General features: G+C 49.0%; 1 protein-coding gene across 3 annotated transcripts; it reads left to right on the top strand.

Annotated features, from left to right (window-relative positions):
• Positions 1-894: 894 nt before the first annotated feature.
• Positions 895-6,761, top strand: AKAP5 (A-kinase anchoring protein 5). 3 transcript variants are annotated; one of them, XM_017738836.1, is made up of 3 exons: positions 895-3,003; positions 3,181-3,231; positions 3,383-6,761. In XM_017738836.1, exons 1-3 carry the CDS (start codon positions 1,573-1,575, stop codon positions 3,767-3,769), a joined length of 1,869 nt encoding a protein of 622 aa, XP_017594325.1. In that variant the 5' UTR covers positions 895-1,572; the 3' UTR covers positions 3,770-6,761. The 3 variants fall into 3 exon arrangements, with proteins under 3 accessions (XP_017594325.1, XP_017594327.1, XP_017594324.1); XM_017738838.1 differs by lacking the exon at positions 3,181-3,231 and having other exon boundaries at positions 895-2,773; positions 3,378-6,761; XM_017738835.1 differs by having other exon boundaries at positions 896-3,231.
• Positions 6,762-12,653: the final 5,892 nt, after the last annotated feature.

Raw genomic sequence — 12,653 nt, 5'->3', positions numbered from 1 at the left:
GTGGGCCGGGCTGCGGGATGCGCTCGGGGCACCGGCTGCTGCGGGTGCGCGCTCACACGGCTCTGACAGCTCCGCTCGGCTTCCCCTTAAAATAGTCTAATTAAAATAATAATAATTTTTAAAAACCCAGATGTGCTGTGGGGGAAGCGTGCGCCGGAACCCCCTTTTAATCACCCTACTCCTGAAAAGCAGAGCACGAAATGCCGTGTAAAAGCCCTGCCCGGAGCCCCCGAGCCCGTCCTGCAGAAGTTGGTCTGTTTGTGGTAACACCTTTTTGCATCGTTCTATCCAAAAGGTTCTGATGATGTTTCGAGGCAGAGCTTTCTTTTTTTTTTTTTTTCCCTAAGGTTGACACACATCTTACAACATCATGTCTTTGATGAGCACACACGGTGTTAATTGAGGTTGCCATGGGAGGCATGCACGTAGTATAAATAAGCTCCCTTCTTGCCATGTGATTTCGCTTTTGTATTCCTCAAGCCTCCTTTTTTTGTATTCTCTGTTTTTGCATATTGTCATATGGTGCATTAAAGATAAAAATATCTGCTGTCTCAGGGTGTAATTTCCCTAGCTGGAACTATAAGTGCATATGGAGCAGTGGGGAAAGGATTTAGCAAACCGTAGGAGAAGGAAATATATGTGTGCCTGTGTAATAAGCATTCGCCATAATATGGGCAGTTATATAAAAAAAAGTCCCTTTTTACCACATAAAATAGCAAAATAGTACTTTCTGTGATGGAACATCACTGGGTTGACATCTTGTGGCCTTATTTTGCCTGTGGATGTTGATGCTAATTAGTGAAAAAAAAAACTGCTATAGTGCATCCAGCCCTGGTCTGCCTCCCAAAATGAAATGTTTAGAGAGAAAAAACTTCTAAGTACTTTCTAAAAATTACTCTACAGGTCTTATCACTCATTTATTGTGTTCCAGATAAAAGATGAAAGCCTCGGTCATGCTGTGCAGCAAATTTCATGTAACATGCAAGGGGAACTGAAGCAGAAACCAAAGCCAAGGCAAAGCAGCATCTGACCTTGTCACTGGGGGGCGGAAAACAGCCGCTGGTTCCACTGGTGCTTCAATCAAGCTCCCTGGGCAATGTGGAATTGCAGAGAGCTCACAAAGTGCAAGTTCCATCCAGGTCCGTGGGGTGAATAAAAATTGTTAACTCTTGCCTTGATTTGTCATCCTTTGGGGGAAAAAAAAAGGTATGTCAGACTGGCCATTATACAGGCGTTGCTGTTAGACCAAGCACAACTGGAAGTGGGTTGCTCCGGAGATGAGAGTGACTGAGGCCAGCAAAGCCAAGGAGAAGCCTGTTCAACTCCACATCTACCCGGGATTCCTTGGAGAGGTGATAAAGTGAGTAATAAGGCAAAGTGGGAGTTATAAAGTGGATGCGGCAGCTCCAGCAGAACTTCTTCTCACTGCCACATATGCTCGTTACAAAGCAACTAATGTTATTTGGAAATCTATTTGAGGAAAAAATGCACTTTGAGCATCTCTGCAGTTCTTGTGTCTGAAGCATTGATCAGGAAAGTCGGCAGCACAACGCCAACAAAGGAGAAGAGAATATGGTGAAGGCAGCTAAGGAAATTCAAATGGAGAACCCAAGAGAGGCAGAGACTCCCAGCACAGGGGCCACATGTTCCCCACCAGAGGAACAAGCAGAAAAACCCTCCATGCTTTGTTTTAAGAAGCGGAAGAAGTCCTGTAAGAAGGGGCTGACTGTGAAGGATGTGTGTGAAGGCACCTCAGAGGAGAAAAGCCAGTGTGTCAGTGCTGACCAAGAGGAGGCAAAACCTTCCAAACCATCACAATCCTCCAAAGGAACCTGGGCAGCCATCAAAAACCTTACCAGACCTCGGAGAAGGCAGAAATCGTCCTCACGGAAGAAGGTGCCCTCTGATTCCCAAGTGCAGCTGGAGGTGGATGCTGAGGAGAGCTGTGCACAAGACCTCCCAAAGAAACGGGCAAGCTCTGGGGTGAAGATGCCCTGCGTGAGGTTCTCCAGAGGCAAGAAAAAATCCAGCCCCTCGGAAGCAGTGGAGGAGTCAGAGGGCAGTGGTCAAGCAAATGAAGTGATGGGTGTTTTGAATAAGGCTAGTGAAGAGCCAGAGGATTTGGCCCCGACAGACAAATCTGAATCCTTCAGCCCAGTCTCTGCAGAGGAGGAGGAGCAGGATACGGTGAAGCAGGAGCAGCATAGAATGAAAGAGGACCAGGATACAATGAAAGAGGAGCAGGATACAGTGAAGGAGGATAAGGATATAGTGAAGGAGGACCAGGATACAGCAAAAGAAAGTGACACCTCTGTTGGGAAGAGTGAGCCCTTGACAGAGCCCACACCTGATGCAGAGGAACATTTGGAGTGCACCGTTCAGTCGGAGATAACCGATTCAGAGACAGTTGATGAAACAGCCCAGGACAAACTGCAGGAAGGAAGCCTACCCCAAACCACCGACAATGCGGAGGGCAGGGAAGGTGCTCCTGAAGTGCCTGTTTCCAAAGATCAACCTGACAATGTCCCTGAAATCACAGAGCGGCAGGAAATCCCCAATATCTGCAAAGAGATGCCTGAAAGGGATGAATTGGAAAAGAGCATAAATCTTCCTGAGGAGTGCAAAGCCGAGGAGACTGTAACTGATTTCAGTGAGTTGGCATCTGGAGGTGATGCAGCAAGTGTACAGGAGACAGCAAGCGTGAAGGATGCGGCGAGTGTGAAGGATGCCACAAGTGTGCAAGAGGCAGTGAATGTGCAGGAGGCAGCAAGTGTGAAGGATGATGCAGTGAGTGTGAAGGATACAGTGAGTGTGAAGGATACAGCAAGTGTGCAGGATGCCACAAGTGTGCAGGATGCAGCAAGTGTGCAAGAGGCAGCGAATGTGCAGGATGCAACAAGTGTGAAGGATACAGTGGGTGTGCAGGATGCAGTGAGTGCACAGGATGCAGCAGGCAGGAAGGATGCAGCAAGTGCCCAAGAGGCAGCAAGTGTGCAGGATGCAGTGAGTGTGAAGCATGCAGTGAGTGCCCAAGAGGCAGTGAGTGTGCAGGAAGCAGTGAGCGTGAAGGATGCAGCGAGTGCACAGGAGGCAGCGAGTGCACAGGAGGCAGCGAGTGCACAAGAGGCAGTGAGTGTGCAGGAGGCAGTGAGTGCACAAGAGGCAGTGAGTGTGCAGGAGGCAGTGAGTGTGAAGGATGCAGTGAGTGTGCAGGATGCAGTGAGCGTGCAGGATGCAGTGAGTGCACAGGAGGCAGTGAGTGTGAAGGATGCAGTGAGTGTGAAGGATGCAGTGAGCGTGCAGGATGCAGTGAGTGCACAGGAGGCAGTGAGTGTGAAGGAGGGAGGGAGTGCACAAGAGGCAGTGAGTGTGAAGGATGCAGGAATGCTCCAGCCATCAGGTACTAGAAGCAAATGCTGGTGCTGGTGTCAGCATCATCATCACCATCACTGAAGCTGAGGACTCTGACAACACCGACTCTGACCAGGCCTATGAGCCGTCCCCAGTTTTGCACCAAAAAAGGCAAAAAGGGAATAAAAAATCGAACAGGAATGCTGATGTTGGTCAAAAAGAGGGCCCCGAGGCTGGTGGCGGTCCCCAGGCAGAGGAGAAAGGTCTGGGTGACCAGGGGCACAGAACTGGGGAGCAGTACGAATTGCTCCTCATAGAAACCGCCTCTTCCCTCGTGAAGGCGGCCATTCAGTCATCCATAGAGCAGCTGGTCAACGAAATGGCCCTGGAACAGAATAAACACAACAGCTTTCTGTGATGGCAGCCTTGCCCCAGAGAGAAAGAGTAGAGGGAGTGATTTAGAGCTCCGTTTGGCCTGCGGGGTACGTGGAGAACTCGGAGAGCTCCCGGGGCCGAGGTGTAGTTAATTCTGCATGCCCGTTCAGTTGTGTGTCTATGTGAAACGGATCCTGGGATGGGGGCAGACCCTGCTGAGTGCAGTGCCTGGGGCTTCAGGCAGCGCCACTGACCACAGCTGAGGGAAACTTCAGGTGTTACAGTGACTGTCTTTTCACTTATTGGCATATTTATGTCAAGGCCACATTTCTGCCGTCACCCATGCCAGGTTTTCCCGCTGTTCATGCCGTAGATCTGTACATACTGTGTGTTTGAAGAAAGGTCCTGAGAGGCAGTGAGTGCCCGACACGCTGCTGGGCTGACTCGGGGCACGCTGGAACAGCTGGAGGCTTGCTGGGGCTTTATTGCAGATGAGGAGGAGTGAGGTGACTGCAATGTTAGCATGAAAACGTCAATGCCGGGCTGTGTTTAGTGCTGTGAACAGGCCCTCGCTGCGCACAGGCGCCAGGAGCCGCGGTCACTGCTGTCGCATGGAGCCGGCGGGCCCCGGCGAGCGCTGTCCTTCGCTCGGCCTCTCCCCCTGTCAGAGCAGCCTGTGCATCTCCAGACATGTTACAGCTCAGCATCAGCCTCGCCTTGCTGACCCCGGGCTGCGCCAATGCCAAGAAAGCGACAGCGCCTCGTTTGCTGCGGGGGCCTTTCTCGCACCATTAAACTCAGCGGGCAAAATTCCCTGCGGCAGCCCCGGCGTGGGCTGGGCGGGAGCAGCCCCGCCGCAGGCAGCCCCTGTCCGCCCCCGCCTTCCTCCGTCCCAGTCCCGGTGTCGTGGTGAAGCTCTCCTCAGATGTAGCATATTTTTTATACATGGCATGTGATATAAATAGCAGTGAGCTGCATGCGTGTTAGCAGTCAACATAGTTTGGGAAGCTGCAATGTGCTGCCGGCGCTGGGATTGCTTTGATTTGGTCTGAGTGCCGCTGGCATCCCTGGCTGCTGGCGGCAGCCTGTCCCGCACCACTCCCCGCTCGCCGCAAAGCCCTCCTGCCTTCATCCAGCCCAGGCATCCCTTGGGAATCGTGCATTTTGCCCGGCTCGCTGCCACCAGGCTCTGGCACGCCATGTAGCTCGCTCTGAAACATGCAGGGAAATGCTGGAGCAATCTTGCCAAAGTCCTCAGGGAAAAAAATCCAGACATGAGGGCCTGAGGACGTGGCTGGAAAATGCCTGGACAAGCCTATTGCTGTCAAAGCCTGTGAACTGCCCTTCTCCGAGGGGGTTTGCACCAGCACAGCGTGTGTGTGAGCATCACCTCCAACTACCAGCTCTCCAAGAGAAAGGGGCCTTTTAATAATATGGGGTTGCATCTGCATGGCTGGGATTTGTGTCCAGCTGTGGGCAAGGCAGTGTGTTCCTCTGAGAAAATTCTCCTGCATGTTCCTCAGCCGGTACAGAAATAGCAGCCGTGCTTGGCAATCGCTCAGTGACCATGGGCGGTGCGCTGAGATTTCCCTTCCCAGCGTAGGATTTGGATTCCTGCTAAAATACAAGGGCTGAACCTGTCCCTCGTACCTGGTGCATAACCATGTTTTAAACCTTGATAAAACATCTCTGTTGTCACGAGAGGACTGCGAGCAGCAAGAGCCACAGCTCATTTCTGTGCAAGTGAAACTTAAAAAAACCCAGAGGGCGGAAAAGAAAAAAAAGTGTCTTTTTTTTCCTGTGAATTTGTTTATTAAGTTACCAGCTATTGATAATTCAGTGTGTACAATTTTAATGGCTTTGTACTTCATACCGGCCCTTCCAGGTATTTTGCCATAATTTTGAAAAAGGGACTTTTAAAGGACTTTCAGATGTACTTTTGGAGCTGCCACAGCACCCCAGGAAGAGCCATCCTGATGCTGGGGGTGGCTTATGGGATTATACTGGGCACTGTGGCAGGTTGGTGCTGAGCAAAGGGCTGCAGCATTGCTGTGAGGCCCCACTGGAATCAGTTGCAGAGGAGGATGTCCAAGCTTTAGTAAATAAACACAAAATTACCCCACAGGACAGCCTGCTAAGCGGTTTTGGGAGGATTTTGTGTTATTTCAGTATTGCCTTTTAGGTGAAACATGTCTTCAAAAAAGGAGGAGAATGGCAGAAATGCTTAGTCTAGCCCTGCCCTGTGACTTGCTCCATGTTAGGGGGTTGGCTTTGCATCCTCTCTTGTAGCTGTTTTCCCCTCTGTTACAGCTGTACATAGAACTAATTATTATTTCATTAAAGCTGAATGTACCTGTTGTTTTCTTGCCTTGTGATTGAGTGGGCAGCAATGGAGAGATTTTATATGTGAAAGGATTAACTCACAGTGGTGCTCCGTTGTGTCCAGCTTTTTCAGGCAGTCGTACAATGAGCAGAGAGAAATCTTAATGTTGGTGGCAGACCCAAATTCTTTGGAGGTTTGCTCCTCCTCTGCCATTTCTATGACATTTAATTTTGGTTGCTGATCAATCACTTCCACTACACAGTCCTGGCTGCCCAGGGACTGCTATAAGGAATTTGTGAAGGATCACAAATCTCTGCCAGCTAAGAAAAGCCATCCTGCTTCCCCATGGTTAAATTCCCTATTAGATACCCTGAGGCACCAGAGGAAAATGTTTGAGGCTCTGCAGACCGACAGGGTTCAAACCCCACTGCCCATGGAATGGCATAGCTCCGACCCCATGCAGGTGGTTTGGTTTTCTCTGCGAGCTGCTGGTTCATGCTTCCTGCTCCCAAGGCTTGGCATTGCTGTTTCCAGGTGCACAGTTTGGTGCTAACAGGGTTCAGGATGGGGCTGGCACTTTGGGAGGGGGAGCAGCATGTTTGGTGCTTCAGCACTTTCTGTGCCAGCTCAAATGGGCCCAACACCCTAATTTTTTTTTTTTTTTTTGCATAATGTCTTTAATGTAGTTTCTTGAGACACTTTAAAACATACAGAAAATACAGGGGAAAGAAGTTACAATTTTTTAATGGTGTTAATACTATTTATTCTTTCAGGTTTATAGAACAAAATATAGGCTCATAACAGCAGCTAATGACTTAATTAAGACTCTCTACTCCTTCCTTATGATTAGAGAGTAGAACATTAATAAAACATTAATTCTTTCAGAGATAGAATGATGAATTTACTAATGTGAAGGAGTGCTGGGCCAGGAAACTTGTGAGGATGTCGCTGTGGGGTTGTGCCAGAGCACCAAAGGGTGGCCTGGCTATAGGACTATATTCCTCACCAACAGCTAAAATAATCTGGAATTCTCATAGAATCACAGGATCATTCAGGTTCGAAAAGACCTCTAGGATCACCAAGAATTTCCAAGGCCACCACTAAACCATGTCCCCAGGTGCCACATCTACACCTCTTTTAAATCCCTCCAGGGATGGTGACTCCACCACTGCCTTGGGCAGCCTGTTCCAATGCTGGACATTCCTCTCAGGGAAGAAATTTTTCCTGATAACCGATCATTTTTATAGCCCCATTCAGATTGCTTCTGAGCTGTCTGGCTCCTTACCCAGAAATTCATTGCTTGCTGCCCTCTGAATTATGGAATTGGTTCTTCTGCTCACCCCACAGCCTGTGCTGTTGCTTTTGTCCCAGATGTTTCCAGTGCTCTCCTCAGTGGGGACAATTCAACTCTATATCCAACAGGTTCCCTATCCCTGCTTTGCTGTGTCAGTTTGAATATTTTCCTCTCCTACAGCTTTTTTATATTAGCAGCAAAGAAAAGGGTGTTTAAATAGCATAACTCATACCCAAAAAGGCTTCCAGGGGGATAAAAAGCTTTTCTGTTAAGTCAACACAGAGCCCAGCAGAAAACAAGTGTATCCATTGAAAAGTTCCTTGTGGAAACTGCCAGCAGACAATGATGACACAAACAAATATTGCGTTTTCTTTCCTGCCCTGGGACACCAAAAGTGGATTAGAAATGCACAGGGCCAGATCTCCAGCTGCTGAAGGTCACAGCAGCTCTGTAGGCTTCAAAGGACTGACTCTACAGCAGCCAGGAATCTGGTGTTTGAGTCCAAGGATGGACATTCTCATATGTGTCCTTAGGTGTAAAAGCAAAGATGTGGTTGTGGGGTTTTTTGTTGTTGTATTTGTGGGGTTTGGTTGGTTGGGGTTTTTGTCACAAATGTATGTAAGAAATTGAGTAAATTAATGAAATAGACAGGAATCTTGGTCTACACTTGGGATGGATGGATGGATGGATGGATGGATGGATGGATGGATGGATGGATGGAAGCCAGACCCTCTTGACAGACCTGCATGTTACAGGCAGTGAAGCCCTAATGTTGCCTGGCTTATAGGTAGAACATTTCAACATGAGTAACTCAAAATGAAGTGCTCCAAGGAAACAGATTGATTTAAATAATTGCTTTAATGTGATTTTACCTCTGCAGTTTTATTTCCCAGAGAAATGGTTCTTGTCAGTTCTTGTTGGGTAGTACTAAAATAATGAAATACTTTTCATTTGCAAACAGAAAAAATCTTAGCATTAAACGGGACTTAAAACCCAACCTAATCAGAGGATGTTACTTCTTATACAGTTACTTAAACTACAATATAGATAAACATTTTTTAAGAGGCATAGCTTTCACATGCCTTTCTTTTTGCAGAGAATTGTGAAGAGTGCAGCTCTGTGCCAAATGATGGGATTTTTCTGTTGTGGGGTTAAAGTCCACTTAGCTAAAAAGTGGACTTCAGTAAAAGTACCCAAACCCAGCATTTAAAAGTAGGTTTTCTTATATAAAAACTGACAAACAGGCTGGATACAAAAGGGAGGGAGATGGTAAGAAAACACGCTTTGCAATTCAGATTGTTGAGATGAAAGTATCATCTGCAGCTCGAGCTGGCAGTCACCCTGTCAGTCCTTCAGTTAGACCTCGCACAGATCTGCCTTCCAAACCTCTTTAATCTGGAAGAGGTGGCATCTCCCCACCAAGATGGGTGCCCCAGCAGGGTCCCTTCTGCATATACCCCTGTCCTTTCAGGAGGTGCCTTTCCAATGCCGGGTCCTTACAGGTGCACGGACACACCAAACATCACTTCGCCGTTGTCCCTGGGAGAAGATTTCAGTCTGGAGAGGGACGTGACCTCTGCGCTCCAGCGCCCGTCACTCGTGTCACATTTGCTCTCGGCATTTGCCATTTTAATGAGGACACGAGGCCGCGGTGCCGGTGTGTCAGGGCTCAGCGCGGTGACAGCTCCGCGTGACGGGAGCCTGGTGAGATGGCAGCTGGGTGGGAAACGCAAGGACTGCGACTCCTACGGAGATCCTGAGCATCCCCCCGGGAAGGGGGAGCGGCGCATCCCCGCTGCTGCCGGCAGCCCCCGCCGCTCCCCGCCTGCCAAACCTCCCAGACTGCGCCGCACGAAGGCGTCGGGCTCAGCCCAGACAGCCTGCAACCGAATTTGCATTCCATTTCCAGGCTGGAGCAAGGCGGTGGAGGCCGAGGAGCTGGGAGACTGCCGTCCCGAAGCTCCCTGAGTGTGGGGGCAGCCTGCGGGCAGGAGGAGCGGGCTGGGGCCCGGCTGGCGAGTGCAGCAGGCACAACAGGAAGGCGCACCCGCACCCCGATCATTAGCGCGATGAGTAAGCGAATCACGAAAACAGCCTGGTGGGGGATGCTCGGCCCTAATGACAGGCTGGGGCGCCTGCTCTGCTGGCTCCCCCGGTGCTGCGGGTGGCGGAGGCGACCGCTGCCGGAGCGGGTCCCTCCCGGGACGGCTGCGGGCAAAGGGGTGACGCGCAGCATCAGCCGCCTCTCCCGGTGCCTCGCCCGGAGCTCGGCGAGGCTGCACGCCCACCGCTGGCTCCTGTCTCGATGGCTGACACCACTGTCTGCGTGCCATGAGGTTCTTCTCCCACATGCATCACCCCCCGATGGCTCGCCGCCCTGGTTTCCCTGCCCTAGAACCTATAGCTGGCTTTATATCCTAAAACCAATGGGTTGCAAATCCCAGCGATTTCCAGGGGGGACAGAGGGGTTTACACAGTGTTTTCATACAGCGTTTGTGCCAGTAACAGGAGGATTCACATGGATTAAGCATTGCTGCACTGCCCTGTGCATCCCAGGAGGTTCACCCAGGCATGGGCTGCCTGGAACGCCCCAAAGCTTCCAATGGCCATTTCAGCTCAGGTGACAGCCAGTGCAGCAGAGAAGGTTGAGAGCTTTGCCCTGCCTTTGTTCTGAGGGTGCAGCCTTTGGTTTGGAATAGTTGGTGGAAAACATTTCCTCTCATAGGCTGCTTTTGAAGTTGTGTCATTACTTTTTCTTAATGAAACGTGCAAATCCTGTAGATGCTGCGATTGCATCTCAGGGAACTCAGTCTTGACACAGCTCTGGTTGTAAATACTTAACTGGCATGTAATTTAGGGCACATCCATCCTCATTACCTTTTTCCTCATGATTTCTTAATGCTCAGAATGTATATCCTAGCGCTGGACTGCTGGAAAGCCCACTCTGTTGCAGTCTTTTTTGGCAATTCTGGACAAGAGGGGAAAAGAAAAGACTGAGTTTTATTAAACAGGAAATCTGAAGATCATGACAGTGGTATGGCATGACCTGATTGGCTGATTGCTGTGGGAGGCCTTCCACAAGCCATGAAGAAACCTCTCAGTTTGGCCACTGATAGCCCATGGTCCCATTCAGTGATGCTGAATTGCATATGCTGAAGTCCCTTTCCACTGCAGTTCTGAAGGCTTCCACTTACACAGGATAAATACTTTCTGCCTCCAAAGTACTAGAAAACTACTCAGGATCAGCATTACACTAAAGAAATGAAATGTCATGATAGCAGCAATTCATGGCCTTATTTTAAACTGTGATGCTCACTGCTGCAGGTTTACATCCCAACAGCAAATTTCATTTCCCTGTTCAACCTTCTTGGCGTGCACAAAATCAAGATTCTCAGTAAAATAACCAGACCCCACACTGCATGGGGGGGGATAAATACACTTTTCTCCACACACTTTACTGCACCCTAAGAAGCCTGAGAACACACAGACCCTGTTGGACCTGGCAGCATCAGAGCACTAAATTGAAATTGTTTCTCATGCTCTGGTGGTTGAGCCAGCTAACCTACAGTCAGCATTTTGGGGCCAGCACCCAGATACATGACAGCTACTGCTGCACTTGCTGGCATTTCAGAGGTTCACTTGAGCTGGCTGAGGAGTCTGCTCATGCTCAGGGGCTTTGGCAGGGTCTGAGCCCCAGTCTTCCCATCTTTTCGTAAAACATGAGCTGCAGAGCCCACAGACAAGGCACTTCAATGACAGTGGTTCATCAGCTCAGTACCCCTGATGATGGGACCCCTTCACAGCACAAAGCAAATCTCCAGGGATCCCCTGGAGCTTTGGGACTTCCAGCCTTGAAATATTCCCACCCTGGGGCTTTCTTTGCCTAAGCCCATGTGCATCGATTAACCAATGGCAGATATCTGGAAGGAATCACTAGTATAATTATTCTGCACACGGTGACAAAATTTTTTAGGTTTTTATTAAAAAAAAATCAAACCCCAACAAGATTTGTGTATTTGCCAAGCCCAGCTGTGCAAGTCAGGCAGATTTCCAAGCATGCACCGGCATAAAGGTTAAGCACTCAGTAATTCAAGTGTCTTCCACACAGAGTAATAAAACTTCTCATGGTTTATCCAGGAGCAGCTGCTGCCATTGCTTAGCAAATGTAACTGCCCTGTAAAATTATTTTCTATTCATAAGACTTGGAGAGAATGATGTTTTTATGTTAACATAACTCGGAGCTGATGACTTCTGTCTGCAGCTTTTCCTGCTGCTTTAATTATAACAGCGCTTTAACACTTGCAGTAGAAAACTGCTGAAAATGCATTTCTTGTATTGCAAATGATGCAAAAAAAAAAAAGCCTTTGGCAGATGTTTGATGTCACAGATGTTCAGTCTCACAAAGGTTAACCAAAGTACACCTTAAAAGGGGGTGTGAGGATAACAGAAAACAATCGCTTACAGTTGTATCTTTTCAAGGATACACGGGACATGAAGACAGCCCTGGTTTATGTTTCATTTCGGCTTCGCTGGTGTGTCCACAGTCAGTGCCATGGAGTCACTCCTACAGCACGTACAGCTGAGAGACGTTTGGCTCTTTTACCCAAGATCACAGCTTTTATAAAAGCTCCCTTTTTAATGGGCAAGAAGTGAACGAAACAGTCCAGCCCACGCACCTGAGGATGAGCAGCGTGTCCCAGAGACGCCTCGGGCACTGCTGCTTGCTGTCCCTGCTGCTGTCCCCAATACTGAGCTCTATTACCACTACCCTGTTACCTCTGCAGAGACATCAAGAACCCTTTGACTTTCAATACCAATTACTTCAGGCAAGTTAGGCACCTATTTGACGACCCGAGGTGCTTATCTACTGAGTGAATCGTGGATATTCAGTCCCTCTACAGCTCATCTCTACAGCTCTAGCTACCCCAGCAAACGCTTCTCTCTGTGTTTAAATTAAATGTAGGATGCCGAGGGAAGCAAGCAGCACCCGGAGAAGCCAGCCCACTCAGTAAAGTTTCACATACAAATAGGGAATGACCATAAAATACCTCTCTTTTTTTTTTTTTTTTTTACCCATCATGTAGAAATAGAGGTCAGTAGAAGCCGGAGGGCATTTGCCCAGTTATGAGCAGCCTGTGCTGGATGTGATTTAGCTGATGCTATTAGCTTGGGAGAGAGGCAGAAGGCTCTCTTCTAGGAAATGCTGTGTGAATGGCTCTGTGCTCAGATGCAGCATTCACAGGCCTGGGTGTCGGCTGGGTTCCGTTTGTTTGCTTGTTTTAAAGAAAGGCTTTTTAAGCAGAGCTCAAA

Source organism: Corvus brachyrhynchos, unplaced genomic scaffold (genome assembly GCF_000691975.1).
Source record: "Corvus brachyrhynchos isolate BGI_N302 unplaced genomic scaffold, ASM69197v1 scaffold245, whole genome shotgun sequence".
NCBI lineage: Eukaryota > Metazoa > Chordata > Aves > Passeriformes > Corvidae > Corvus > Corvus brachyrhynchos.
The sequence above is the reverse complement of the archived record's forward strand: the minus strand, read 5'-3'. Positions and strand labels throughout refer to the sequence as shown.